Here is a 14,432-nt window from a genome sequence, read left to right as displayed (position 1 = left end):
GCCTCCGCCACCGCTGCCGTCGCCTCGGGACGGGCCCAAGGCCGAGCCGGAGCCGGGGCCCGGACCTGGGCCCGCACCCGCGCCGGGTAAGAACCCGCGCTGGGGAGGGTGAGGAGAGGGGAAGGTCGGCGTCTTGCCAGCCCGTGCCGCCCTCCCCGAACCCAGCGGTCCAGTCTCCAGAATCCCCCCACCCTCCCCCGGTCCTTTAGTCGCGCGGGCCCGGGCCTTCTGTAGCCGCTCGCAGGGTTCCGGGCCTCAGAAATACTTCGCTGCCGCTCCTCGGGACCCTCGACCCATCTGACAGATGTCCCCTGCCCTCCTCGGAGCCCCAGGAGCGCCCCTTGCCACGGTTCCGGTCCCCCCAGTGCCGAAACCCACTTTGGTCCTGCCCCATCTGACAGACGCGCCCACCCCATCCGGAGACTTGGACAAACTTCTAGGTGTCCCAGCCCCCGGTGGGCTCCCAGCCAGCCTACTTCGTGCCTCTGTGGAACTCAGCCTGAGCAGGGACCTACCTGGCTCCCTGCCCATCACATCTCCTGAGTGCCTCCATGGCTCCTTCTGACACACAATCCCTTCATTCTCAGAGCACTCCCCAGGCTCTGGATTCTAAATTTGGGATTCAACAGACCTCTCAGGCCCTTATCTGTGAAAAATCAGACCGTGAAAATTGACTGTTGATTCCCTCACCCAGGGAAGCTTCCTGACCTGATACTTCAGAAACTTCACACAAAGTTCTGTAATTCCCACTTTTCGCATCCCAGTTGGATCACTGCCTCTGTGTCACCTGTCTAGTCTCCGGACACTAGTCTTTTGTCAAATTCTCCTGACTGCCCATCCTCACGCATAAGACAGACAGATATTCCCTCCCACAAGCTCTGCCCAGAAAGATGTTTTCTCTGAGATCCTCCAGTGTAGGAGTCTTGGCTCAGACTTGCACTGCATCCCTTAACCTGTCCAAATTCTGGTGGGTGGAAGCTGCTGCTGTTGTCTGCTGTTAATGGGCAGCCTCAGTGTCCTGGGGGTTAAGGGTAGAGCTTCAGCTTTCATGGGGTGAGCTGCCTCCCAGAATGAGAGCAGATAAGGAAGGGCCATCCTCTCAGTCCTTCTAGGATGGCCCAAGTACAGCCTGAACCTTGCCTGGGCTGAGCCTGTCTCCCCAACTCCACAGGCCTAGGTTCTGAGGAAAATGCAATGGTGGCCATGGACTTGGGCTCCCCCCCACTCCCTAAGAAGACCCTACCTGTCCCTGGGGCCCTGGAGCAGGTGGCTAGTCGGCTGAGCAGCAAAGTGGCTGCAGAGGTTCCTCATGGCAGCAAACAAGAGCTGCCTGACCTCAAGGGTGAGTTGCTGAGGTGACATGGCAGGGGATGTTGGCCAGGCTAGTCACAACACAGAAATTCTCAGGCCTAGGGATTATTATGGGACTCCAGGTTGCCACAGCTTTCTCTCTGGCACTTTGAGACACCAAAGGGACACCTAGTTGTCTTCTCTCTTGAGCTTCTGTTGCCCCAGGTATGCGTGGCCCTGACTTGGACCCTCACTGGGTGAGGGAAAGGCATCCAGAGAAGCAGTGGGCATGGTGGTTGAGAGCTCACACTCAGACATAGGTCCTTTGCGACCGTGACCCTCCCTAGCTGTGTGATCTCCTATGTGGCATTAGTTCATATGTCCATTGATCCTAAGGTCGTTATTGAATAGTAATAGGTTAGTGGGGTAGCCCCTAGGGATGTCACAGGAGCAAGGTGAACCTCACCTTTGCCCTTAGGGTGAAGAAGCAGATAAGCAGAGTAAGGACTGTACAGAAGAGGGTACCTGGGACCACAGAGACCACAGCCAGGGTGTCCATCCCAGCATTTGGGGCATGAGTTGAGCCACTGAGAATAGCTAGAACTTAGTTCAGTTAAGCAGGTGGCTGACGGGTGAGCCTTTGTATGAGTTTGTTGCCAGGGCAGCCTGGTGTGTCAGAATTCTGAAAGGTATCCTAGTGGCTAGACCACAGAAGGGCTCTGCTGACTGCTGTGTGCCCTCGGAGACCTCTGAGCCTCAATTTCCTTATTTGCAAACCAGACAAGCTGATTCTCATGTCATTAGGGTCATTGTGAGGATGGGGGGGGAGGGTTTGACAGACTCTTCCACAGAGCCAGGGTGACTGGGACCCCAAAGGGAGGAGAAGCAGGAGAGCCAGACCACAGGCCTCATAGCCTGCTTTCTCCTGGCCTGCTTGTTGCCCTCCAGCCCAGAGCCTGACCACCTGTGAGGTCTGTGGTGCCTGCTTTGAGACCCGCAAGGGACTGTCCAGCCACGCTCGGTCCCACCTACGACAGCTGGGAGTGGCAGAGTCAGAGAGCAGCGGCGCACCCATCGACCTCCTCTACGAGCTTGTGAAGCAGAAGGGCCTACCTGACACACACCTTGGGCTGCACCCAGGCCTGGCTAAGAAATCCAGCTCACTAAAGGAGGTGGTTGCTGGAGTCACCCGGCCTGGCCTGCTCAACCTGGCCAAGCCCCTGGATACCCCAGCTGTCAACAAAGCCATCAAGTCGCCTCCTGGCTTCTCGGCCAAGGGTCTGGCCCACCCACCAAGCTCTCCACTCCTCAAGAAAGCACCACTGGCCTTGGCAGGCTCCCCTACTCCCAAGAATCCTGAGGACAAGAGCCCCCAGCTGTCCCTGAGCCCCCGACCGGCCTCCCCAAAGGCACAGTGGCCTCAGTCTGAGGACGAGGGGCCCCTAAACCTCAGTGAGTGCGGGTCCCGGGAGCTGAGGGAGGTCCCAGCACCGGGAGGGAAGGAGCCACAGGTTGGGCTCCTGGACCCAGGGTGGGGTCAACAGGGACTACAGATCCTATGCCCTGGGTCAGCCATGTATGAGCGTTGGTCAAGGCTCTGTCTCCTGTGGGGCTGCCCCACATAGGATCATCTGTCTCCCACTTTACTTTGTTGATCTTCCCCCAAGAGACCTGGCTACAGCTGCTGAGTCTGCCAGGGTCATCCTAACCACTTATTGGGTATTCTTGGCCTTCTGTGGTCCAGAGGCTAGGGGCAGTGAAGACAACTAGGGTCTCCTGTGGGCCTGGCTTCCCCAGCAGGAGTTTAAGACATCTTGGGTCCTGCAGGTAGACAAGTGGTCCACCTGACAGGAAGTCCCTATAGTTGTCTAGGTCTTCACTTTTTTCTGACTGTCCTTACAGAGGTAGCACTTTCCATCTGTCTGGGGGTAGAGTCCCACATCCTGGGTTGCCTGTGGGCTTAGCAGGTAGGGTTTGGGAAGAAACTCTCCAAGTGCAGTAAGCAGGTTTAATAAAAACATCCCTTAGAGCATTAGGTTTTCCCATACATTTGTGGGCATTAGAGCTAGAGTCTAGGAGTGACCCCAGGGTCTGGCCCCTTGCGCAGAGGAAGAGTCCAACTGGCACCTCATGTTCCTTTGAAGTTGTTGTAACTTAGTTTGCTGTACATCCAGGAGCAGGTCCCTGAACAGGTGTGCCCTTGTCTGCATGGTGCTTGGCAGTCACCATCCACCCAGCAGAGCTCCCATAGAAAGGGTGCTAGTGGAGAGGGCTTGGGCACATCCAATTTGACCATTGCCTGTCCACCTACATCCTTACACTGTCCACACTCACCTTGATGCCAAAAGGTTAGGCCATTTTGTTTCCCAAAACCTCTCTAAAAAATACGCAGCATGGGTCTTGGATCCTGAGCTATCTGGGCAGCCAAGAATCACATCAGAACCTCCTGCCTCAGTCCTTCAGAGCCGGCCATGGTGGTGGCCGTGAACCCCCCCCTGTGTTTTGTCTCCGCAGCTTTAGATAGTGACGGGGGCAGAGAGCTGGACTGCCAGCTGTGCGGTGCCTGGTTTGAGACCCGAAAGGGCCTGTCCAGCCACGCCCGCGCCCACCTGCGCCACCTGGGCGTCAGCGACCCGGACGCCAAGGGATCCCCCATAGACGTGCTCCACGGGCTCATCAGGAGGGACGGCGTCCAGATCCGCCTCCCACCCGGGCGTGGAGCCCTGGCCCAGCTGGGGCGGCCTCCTCCCGCCTCTGCGGGCCTCTCCCTGCTCCCCCCCCCACCGCCGGCCAAGAAGGCCAAGCTGAAGGCCTCGGGTATGGCCAGCCCCTGGGGGAAGCAGGACCTCTCGGCCGCCGGCATTTTCTGGGCCTCTGATGTGGAGCCGTCTCCTCTCAACCTCTGTAGGTTCTCGCTTCAGCTGCCCCCTCCTCCCTGCGGGCCCTGGAGCCCCTCCTGGGGGAGGGGGGTCACAGTCCCCTCCCTACTCCTTCCCTGCTGGGGCAGGGAGTAGACAGGGGCCCTTGGCGTGGGCCGATTCTGCCTGGAGATCTTGTTGGCAGTGGGCTGCTAGGCCCTATCTCTTTGACTTCCATGACCATGACCCTCTCTGAAAATGAAGGCCAAGGGGGGGATCTGCCTTTTGACGTGGAAAGTGCTCAGGTCCACCCCCATCTGGCTGGTATGTGGCACCGAGGCTGCCACTTCCTGCCCTCCTTGTTGGAACTTAGAGAGCTGTGGAGTCTTGGTTCTAGCCTCCACTGCCAGGGGTCAGGGCCCATTTGCTCTCTGGAGCCTCCCTTGCTTTTGCTGAATATCTGGTCCCCCTGCCCTGCTACTCACTCCCTCGCTTGCACCTGCCCTCCACCACCACCCTAGCCTGTGGGCACGCTGCTGCCCATGCCCAGCTGACCAGGACACTCCTGCAGGTGACTGTGCTAGTGATTCGATGACACTAACAGCCCCTTTCTCCTCCTGCCTCAGCCTCTGGCCCAGAACCAGCACGAGACATCCGCTGTGAGTTCTGCGGCGAGTTCTTCGAGAATCGCAAGGGCCTATCAAGCCATGCACGCTCCCACCTGCGGCAGATGGGTGTGACTGAGTGGTACGTCAATGGCTCTCCCATTGACACGCTACGGGAGATCCTGAAGAGACGGACCCAATCTCGGTCTGGCGGACCCCCTAACCCACCAGGGCCCAGCCCAAAAGGCCTGGCCAAGGTGATAGGCAGCGGAGGTCCTGGCAGTTCACTGGAAGCCCGTAGCCCCTCGGACCTTCACATCTCTCCCCTGGCCAAGAAGTTGCCTCCGCCACCAGGCAGCCCCTTAGGCCACTCACCAACTGCCTCTCCTCCCACGGCCCGGAAGATGTTCCCCGGCCTGGCCTCACCCTCCCTACCCAAGAAGCTGAAGCCTGAACAAATGCGGGTGGAGATCAAACGGGAGATGCTGCCGGGGGCCCTTCATGGGGAGCCACACCCATCTGAGGGTCCCTGGGGGGCGCCGCGGGAAGACATGACACCCTTGAACCTGTGTAAGTGTGACCCTGCAGCAGGGCAGGGAGAACAGCTGGAGGGGCCTCTTCCTTGCCTCCCCTTGGGGGTATCCAGAGTGCCCAGGGTTGCAGTGGAAGGGAGGATACACAGGTCCAGAGGACACAGGCTAGCTATGCTATCTTGTTATACAGACCCCTATAGCTGAGCTGCTTTTTGATTCTCTTTTATTCTTACGGGGTGGCAGAATTGTGTCACTCAGCAATGGCAAAAAAGATTCTATTTTTTGTGCCATCTTCAATCTACTGGTAGTGGCTGCCTGCCAGCTTCGTTGGGAGAAAGACTGCAGGGATCAATTAGTGATGTCTGCCATGGCCAGGCGTATGGGAACTGGCAGTAGATGGGTAAATTCTGTCTTTCTGGCATTCCTGGTAATTAAGTGCTTGACATTTGGAGTCTGAGTCAAGATCTCCATTTCTCCACAATCTAGCAATATGTGACCTTCGGCAAGTTTCCTCATTTGGAAGATGGAGATCAGCATACTCCCGCTCCATATGGTTTTCCTGAGGATTAAGTGGGATAAAGCACTTAGCACAGTGCCTGGTTAGCAAAAGTTTTCTGTACGCAGTGGTCAGTTGCCAGTTTCCCTGTTGCACCATTGCTGTGTTCATTGTGCTCAGGTTGATTAAATGCCTGCTGTGTGCTAAGCAGGTAAGGATGGTCTAAGTATTTCCTTAGAGTTCATGCATGTTACATGCTGGCTCTGGGCCATGTGCTCTGAAGTGCTCCCATTTTAGACCCTTCTGGTAACACTGGGAGGTAGGAGTTTTCATCTCCATTTTGTAGAGGAGGAAACTGAGGCTCATAGAGGGGAAGTAGCTTGCCCAGGATCACACAAGGAGAGACCATGAAGCCAGCTAGAATTTGAGGTGATGGAACAAGCAGCAGCTAGATGTACACACAGGCCTCTGGAGGTCCAGATGAGGGGGCAGGTCCTTGGGGTTTGGTGGGGGGTTGTGGATAGGGGCAGCTAGGCAGCTGGCACTGATATGGGTTTTGAGCTTGGAGACTTCCTGCCCGCAGCCGCTGCCTCCTTCTCCTCCTTCCCCTACCCTGGACCCCCTGCAGCGTCCCGGGCAGAGCCGGTGCGCGACATCCGCTGTGAGTTCTGTGGTGAGTTCTTCGAGAACCGCAAGGGTCTGTCAAGCCACGCTCGCTCCCACCTGCGACAGATGGGTGTGACAGAGTGGTCCGTCAATGGCTCTCCCATCGACACACTGCGGGAGATTCTCAAGAAGAAGTCCAAGCCATGCCTCATCAAAAAGGAGCCACCTGCTGGAGACCTGGCCCCTGCCTTGGCTGAGGATGGACCCCCAACAGTGGCCCCTGGGCCCATGCAGTCCCCGCTGCCGCTGTCACCCCTAGCTGTCCGACCAGGCAAACCAGGAGTGGGGCCAGCCCAGGTTCCCCGAGAGCTCAGCCTGACACCCATCACTGGGTCCAAGCCTTCAGCTACTGGCTACCTGGGCTCAGTGGCAGCCAAGCGGCCTCTGCAGGAGGACCGCCTCCTCCCAGCAGAGGTCAAGGCCAAGACCTACATCCAGACTGAGTTGCCCTTCAAGGCAAAGACCCTCCACGAGAAGACTTCCCACTCCTGTAAGCAGCGGGCAGCTGGGTCACGGGAGGGTATATCGTCTGGGGCCTACAGGCAGGGCCCCAATAGGAGGTGGGATTGGTTTCTGGCCTGGGCAGGGCCATCTGGGTCTGTCTGCCCTGTTCAGGCTGTGGCTCAGCAGCATCCTCTCCGCCTTGCAGCCACTGAAGCCTGCTGCGAGCTGTGTGGCCTTTACTTTGAAAACCGTAAGGCCCTGGCCAGCCATGCACGGGCGCACCTGCGACAATTTGGTGTGACCGAATGGTGTGTCAACGGCTCACCCATCGAGACTCTGAGCGAGTGGATCAAGCACCGCCCACAGAAGGTGGGCGCTTACCGCAGCTACATCCAGGGTGGCCGCCCCTTCACCAAGAAGTTCCGCAGTGCTGGCCATGGCCGTGATGGCGACAAGCGGCCGCCCCTGGGGCTGGCACCCGGGGGCCTGGCCATTGTGGGCCGCAGTGCTGGGGGGGAGCCAGGGCCTGAGGCTGGCCGGGCAGCTGACAGTGGTGAACGGCCTCTAGCAGCCAGTCCCCCAGGCACAGTGAAGGCTGAGGAGCACCAGCGGCAGAACATTAACAGTGAGTGCTGGTGAAGGGGGGATAGGTGGGCTGCAGGCACCTGTGGGCCTACCTGGCCACCCGATGGGCTCTCTGCTATGTGTTGCCCTTTAGTCCCTTCCCCGGTTGCTCACCCATTCACTGGTCTTGTCTGTTATCCTGCTCATCCAGGCAGTAACCAGTCTCCAGCTATCCTGTCTTACAAGACCCCACAGCGTCCACCCCTTGCTTGCTGAAGGCAGGAATATCCCCTGGTCGTGGCCTTCCTGCTCATCTCCCATCCCTCTCCCCATCTTAGAATTTGAGCGCCGACAAGCCCGCCCTCCAGATGCCTCTGCAGCCCGGGGGGGCGAGGAGGCTAATGACCTGCAGCAGAAGCTGGAGGAGGTGCGGCAACCCCCGCCCCGTGTCCGGCCGGTTCCCTCCCTAGTGCCCCGGCCCCCCCAGACATCACTTGTCAAGTTTGTTGGCAACATCTATACCCTCAAATGCAGGTACATTGTCTCTGGGAGAGGGAGGGGGGAGATACCTGGGTAGGTTTTGGCCACCTGGTAGAGCCTCAGAATTTTTAGGTCCGATAGGCCGTGAGGTATCATCACAGGAAGATTGTGGGGTATAGTGGGGCCCAAGCTACGGCCTCCTCACAGACAGCAGAATCTGAAAGCATCAGGCTAACACCTTAAACAAAAATCTCAGCTCAGTGACCTCAGGCAAGGGCTTACCTACTCCATGCCTCAATTTTCCCACCCATAAAATGGAATGGATAAGGCTGGGTGAGGTGGCTCACACCTGTAATCCTAGCATACTGGGAGGCCTAGGATAGTGGATTGCTTGAGCTTACATGTCTGAGACCAGCCTGAGCCAGAGCGAGACCTCATCTCTAAAAATAGCTGGGTGTTGTGGCAGGCACCTGTAGTCCCCAGCTACTTGAGAGACTGAGGCAAGATAATCTCATTAGCCCAAGAGTTTGAGGTTGCTGTGAGCTGTGATGCCATAGTACTCTACCCAGGTCTACAAAGTGAGACTCTGTCTCTAAAAAAAGGGATAAAAAAGAAATGGGATGGATAATAGACTCACCTAACAGATTTGTTATGAGAAATAAGTGAGTTTAGTATTTATAAAGCAGTCAGAACTCAGCTTGAGCCAGGCACAGTGGCTCACACCTGTAATCCTAGCACTCTGAGAGGCCGAGGCAGGTAGATTGCCTGAGCTCACAGGTTTGCAACCAGTCTGAGCCAGAGCAAGACCCTGTCTCTAAAAATAGTTGGGCATTGTGGCAGGTGCCTGTAGTGCCAGCTACTTGGGAGGCTGAGGCAAGAGAATCACTTGAGCCCAAGAGTTTGAGGTTGCTGTGAGCTGTGATGCCATGGTACTCTACCAATGGCGACAAAGTGAGACTCTGTCTCAAAAAAGAAAAAGAAAAAAAAAAAAACTCAGCCTGGCACATGGTAATCCTGAACAAGTGTCTGGCTGATTAAGAAAAAATAGGAGGGCACCACCTGTGGCTCAAAGGAGTAAGGCCCTGGCCCTATATGCCGGAGGTGGCTGGTTCAAACCCAAGCCCAGCCAAAAACCGCAAAAAACAAAAAAAAGAAAAGAAAAGAAAAAAATAGGGGCTCAACACCTGTAGCTCAGCAGCTAGGGTGCCAGCCACATACACCAGAGCTGGTGGGTTCGAACCCAGCCCAGGCCTGCCAAACATGATAACTACCAAAAAAAAAAAAAAAAGCCAGGCATTGTGGTGGAACGTTTGAGGTTGCTGTGAGCTGTGATGCCAAGGCACTCTACTGAGGGCAACATAAACTCTGTCTCAAAAAAAAAAAAAAAGAAAAGAATAGGTTTTATTAATTCTTACCAAAGTCTTAGAGGCCAGGAAATTAGACTCTGAGATGTGAGATGACTTGTCTCAGGCCACATAGGCCATGTCAAAAGTAGAATTCAAACTCAAGTCTGTGGAGCCATGGAGCTCATCAGGCTCTGGGCCCTTGAGTTTTGAAGCCTCTTTTTGGGGCAGGAAGAGAGAGGCCTGGTGAGTTGGGTAGGGTCTGCTTCCCTGTGCCCTCTACCATCTTAGATCACATGCATCAGATGGCAAAGTCGATTAAGAAAGACCTCCTAGAGGCAAAGAAGTCTCCACGAGACCCTGCTGTGACACTATGGTGGGTGGAGGTGGCTGTCCATGGGGGAACATCTGGATTCTGAGCCCCCAGTCTCTCATATCCTGTACTTGCTCTGTCCACACAGAGCAGCCATAGGTGTGACCTGGGAGGTGGACAAGGCTATGCTTCTGCCTCTGCTCGCAGCAGTGGCCACTCTCTCTCTTTTTTCCTATGTAGGTTCTGTGAAGTGGAATTCCAGGGCCCCCTCTCCATCCAGGAAGAGTGGGTGCGGCACTTACAGCGGCACATCCTGGAGATGAATTTCTCCAAAGCAGACCCCCAGCCTGAGGAGTCCCAGGCCCCACAGGCTCAGACAGCAGCGGCAGAGGCTCCCTAACACAAAAGCATTCCAGATCCCCTCTTGTGCCACCTCTGTCTCTCCTCTTCTTTTCCTTCCTTTTTTTCCTCCTCTTACTCATCCTCCTCCTCCATGTCCTCTTCCCTCTTCTCCCTCTTTCTTTTCTGTTTCCAAAGGAGCAAGCCAAAACCTCAAACCGGTACCCCTTGGGGAGCCGGGCACACTACAGTGGGGACACCCATCCCCCAGCCCAAGGACTCTGGGGCCACAGGGTGTCTTCCTTCAGCCCTGGACCATCTGGTCTGGCATGGGCAGCAGCCACATCTCTGGTGGCAGCCAATCTGATCACAGGGGAGGATAGTACCCCCCTGAGTCTAGCAGCCAGGCAGGGCATACCTGCCATCTGTGGCCATTTGCAAAGACCCCAAAGACCCCTGTTTTGGATCCCTCTCATCCCCATGAATATCCTCTTACACACATATACATGTGAACACACACATACATGTGAACACACACCTCGTGAGACCGGGATCTGCCCTGGCCCCCCAGTTCCCGAGTTGAACGAGCATGTCATGCCACGGTGCTTGCTCAGGGGAAGCCACGCTCCCTCTGTGGGGCCCACTACAGCCTAGGAGCCCCCCACTGAGGCCACAATGCCACGGAAATCCTTATTGGCTGCCCCCGGAGCTAAGAGCTGACAGCTGCCTCCTGCCATGTCAAGGCCCCCCAAGAGCCTCAGGGGCTCCAGGGCCCTGGGAGGGTGGGGTGGAGGGTGGGACTCTCCTCCTACACACCTGCCTCCCTCTCCCTTTTCACTGTTGCTTTCTATGTATAGGTCCCTAGACCTCACTTTTTTAAAAACGCGTTTTGTGTAGAGAATAAGGAACGTGGATCTTTTTATTTTGCAATCCTGGGCCAGCTAGAAACTGGGAGCTGATTTGACCTTTTGACTTTTTTCAGTGGCCACGTTTTGGTTATCGATGTACCTAGAAGTATGTAAATTAGATTAAATTTCTCTTCTGGAAACACCCTGGGGCAGGCAGCCAGCGTGTGTTTTTCTGTCGAGTGGACAGGCTGGCATTGGCTGGCAGCTGGGGCTGGGATCAGAGCCTCTTTCATCCAGAGCCCTGGGGCTCCTGGCTTTTCCTGTTGGCCGCTAAGCCCAGCAGCCACAGCTGGGGATGAGCCAAAGTTCACAGCTGTTGGCAGTGGCTTGCAGTGGCGGGTGGGCAGGCTCTGGCTGGCTGATAAGGCAGAGAAATCAGGGCTCTGGGTGGCCAGTCTAGGAAGGGAGCCAGGATCAAGGAGTGATGGATGCTAGAGAAGAGCTTACAGAGGGCAGGAGCTGACCAGGGAGGTTGTTGGGGGCTCCACTGGGGAAGGAACCAAGCATACAACTGGTGGGAGCATTTGGGGGTCAGCAAGGGTGCAGACAGCAGGGACTTGCGTGCCTTTAGTCTTCAAGATGTGTGACTTCAGTTACATGCCCCCCTAAACCCAAGTAACACAAGGAGAACAAAAAAGAAGAGGAACCACTGACTCCTTTATGATGTTATTTTCTCACTTTGCAAATGTTTATTGAACATTTCTGAGATTTTAAGAGATTTTCTTGGCTGTTCCTCCTTGACTGCATGTGGTTTTTCAGCTCTTTCCATTCCTACTAAGTGGCTAAGTGCTAGAAAGTGGGAATGACTTCATGGGGTGTGAACAGCAGGGGCCTTCTCTACCCCCACCTGTTTTCCTGGGCTCTTCACTATGCTCCTGCCTGGGAGGGTGTTGCACACCCACAAGTGGACTGCACACTTGGCTTTTCTGATCCTGTGGGATTGACACCCATCTCACCTGGTGACAAAAGACCTTAACCCCACTTCCATACATCTGGAGCTGTGGGTGGGTATATCCAAGACTTAGGAAGTAGAGAGGGTAGATTGTGAGAAGAGAACTGACCCAAAGGTGCTTCTTTCAACTTTTTATAAATCATTTTTGAAAATATAAAGGTAAGACCAGGCTCAGTGTCTCATGTCTGTAATCCTAGCACTCTGGGAGGCCGAGGAAGGTGGATTACCTGAGCTCACTGGTTCCAGACCAGCCTGAGCCAGAGCAAGACCTTATCTCTAAAAATAGCCGGGTTTTGTGGTGGGCACCTGTAGTCCTAGCTACTTGGGAGGCTGATGCAAGAATCTCAAGCCAAAGAGTTTGAGGCTGTGAGTTGTGACACCACAGCACTCTACCGAAGGCTACAAAATGAGACTCTCAAAATTATATATATATATATATATTAATATGTAAGTAATATATAATTTTATATATGATGAGTCAGGCATAGTGGCTTAAACCTATAATCCCAATACTTAAGTAGGTCAAGGTGGGAGGATCATTTGAAGCCAGGAGTTCGGGACCAGCCTGAACAACACAGTGAGAACCTGTCAATACCCAAAAAAGAAAAAAAAAAAGTAGCTGGGTGATCTAGCTTCTTGGAAGGCTGAGGCAGTTGGGTCACTTGAACCTAGGAGTTTGAGGTTGCTGTGAGCTATGATCACTCCACTGGCCTCCATCTAGCGATACAGGCTAAATATAACAAAACCCAAAATGACTCAAGAGTTTGTAAAGCCACATGTGAAGTCCATCATGCAGTGAAGTGATGGCCATGTCTGTCCTTGCAGGCTATTACCACAGAAGGACCTTTTCCTAAATCTTATAAGTATGGCTCTTCTGGGCTTAAGCCATTCATTCTACCTTTTATCTTAGGCAACACAGTTTCAGCCTTTGAGCAAGTCACTCTGTGAAGGCATTGGATGTTAACAAAAGTGATCAACCAGGGTGAAATGATGGCTGTGACAAGGGTCATGAAAGAACCTACCAGACACAGGAAGAGGTATCCTGGGGTCCTGACTTAGTTGGGAGGACAAGACCTTATCTTTAAGAATGGCAGGGAGATGAACCCCAAAGCCAGAATGCACATCAATCTGAGTATGTGCTTCACATATAGTATTTTTTTTTTTTGAGACCGCCTCAAGCTGTCACCCTGGGTAGAGTGCCATAGCATCACAGCTCACAGCAACCTCCAACTCCTGGGCTCAAGCGAGTCTCCTGCCTCAGCCTCCCAAGTAGCTGGGACCATAGGCGCCTGCCACAAAGCCCAGCTATTTTTTGGTTGCAGCCATTGTTGTTTGGCGGGCCCAGGCTGGATTCAAACCCGCCACCTTAGGTGTATGTGGCTGGTGCCTTAGCCACTTGACCCACAGGCGCTGAGCCCACATATAGTATTTCTCACTGAATGCCTCATAAATGCATTTATTCTACATAGCAGCAAATTCTACATTATCCCAATTTGGGGAAAAGTGTATTTTGTTTTGTTTGTTTTAGACTCTTAACTTTGTCCCCCTTAGTAGAGTACTGTTGCATCATAACTCACAGCAACCTCAAACTTTTGGGCTCAAGTGATTCTCTTTTTTTTTTTTTTTGAGACAGAGCCTCAAGCTGTCACCCTGGGTAGAGTGCTGTAGCATCACAGCTCACAGCAACCTCCAACTCCTAGGCTCAAGCAATTCTCCTGCCTCAGCCTCCCAAGAACCTGGGACTACAGGTGCCTGCCACAATGCCCAGCTATTTTTTGTTTGCAGCTGTCGTCGTTGTTTTGGCAGGCCCAGGCTGGATTCGAACCCACCAGCTCAGGTGTATGTGGCTGGCACCTTAGCCGCTTGAGCCACAGGTGCAGAGGCTCAAGTGATTCTCTTGCCTCAGGCTCCCAATTAGCTGAGACTACGGGTATCCAAAACAGCACCCACCCAGCGATTTTTAGAGATGGGTTCCTGCTCTTGCTTAATCTGTTCTCCAACTCCTGAGCTCAGGCAATCCACCCAATTCAGTCTCCCAGAGTGCCAGGATTACAGGTGTGAGTCACCGCACCCCACCTGAGAAAAGTGTTTTGTTTTTTTGGAGACAGTCTCACTATGTAGCCCTCTGTAGAGTGCTGTAGCATCACAGCTCACAGCAACCTCCAACTGTTGGGCTTAAGAGATTCTCTTGCCTCAGCCTCCCAAGTAGCTGAGATTACAGGTGCCTGCCACAATGTCCAGCTGTTTTTTTCTTGCAGTTATCTAGTTGGCCTGGGTCGGGTTTGAATCTGCCACCATCAGTGTATGTGGGTGGCGCCATAACCACTGTGCTATGGGCGCTGAGCCAGAAAAGTGTTATTAAAACATTTTATCATGGAGAATTCCCACTGTAGAACAGTAGAGCAAATAGTAAAATGAACACTTGTCTATTCCTCAATTATCAACTCATGACCAATCTCTTCAGCTGCAATTCCTCCCTAGCTGCAACTTCTCCCCTTTCTTGTCTGAATTAGGTGACGTACATCCCGGTTATCAGATCAATTAATTTCTTAATATTTCAGTGTTTCTTTAAAGGATATAAACTATTTATTTATTTATTTTTAGAGACAGAGTCTCACTTTGTCATTCTCTTTTTTTTTTT

General features: G+C 54.0%; 1 protein-coding gene across 2 annotated transcripts in view; it reads left to right on the top strand.

Moving 5' to 3' along the window:
* The window catches only part of WIZ (widely interspaced zinc finger motifs), a 25,642-nt gene extending 14,654 nt beyond the window's left edge, over nt 1–10,988 (top strand). Inside the window, exons 1-9 of one of the 2 annotated variants that reach the window (XM_023517199.1) lie at nt 8–86; nt 1,172–1,342; nt 2,239–2,742; nt 3,805–4,194; nt 4,775–5,323; nt 6,411–6,938; nt 7,098–7,517; nt 7,795–7,990; nt 9,833–10,988. In XM_023517199.1, coding sequence (XP_023372967.1) covers nt 1,195–1,342; nt 2,239–2,742; nt 3,805–4,194; nt 4,775–5,323; nt 6,411–6,938; nt 7,098–7,517; nt 7,795–7,990; nt 9,833–9,992 — 2,895 coding nt within the window. In that variant the 5' untranslated portion in view covers nt 8–86; nt 1,172–1,194 and the 3' untranslated portion in view covers nt 9,993–10,988. Of the gene's footprint in view, nt 1–7; nt 87–1,171; nt 1,343–2,238; nt 2,743–3,804; nt 4,195–4,774; nt 5,324–6,410; nt 6,939–7,097; nt 7,518–7,794; nt 7,991–9,832 lie in introns of those variants that run through there. The other variant, XM_023517198.1, reaches the window with a different exon arrangement.
* Nucleotides 10,989–14,432: the final 3,444 nt, after the last annotated feature.

Source organism: Otolemur garnettii, unplaced genomic scaffold (assembly GCF_000181295.1).
Source record: "Otolemur garnettii isolate 467f Iridium unplaced genomic scaffold, OtoGar3 scaffold00105, whole genome shotgun sequence".
In the NCBI taxonomy this organism is placed as follows: domain Eukaryota; kingdom Metazoa; phylum Chordata; class Mammalia; order Primates; family Galagidae; genus Otolemur; species Otolemur garnettii.
Note: the sequence above shows the minus strand (reverse complement) of the source record. Positions and strands in the feature narration are given on the sequence as shown.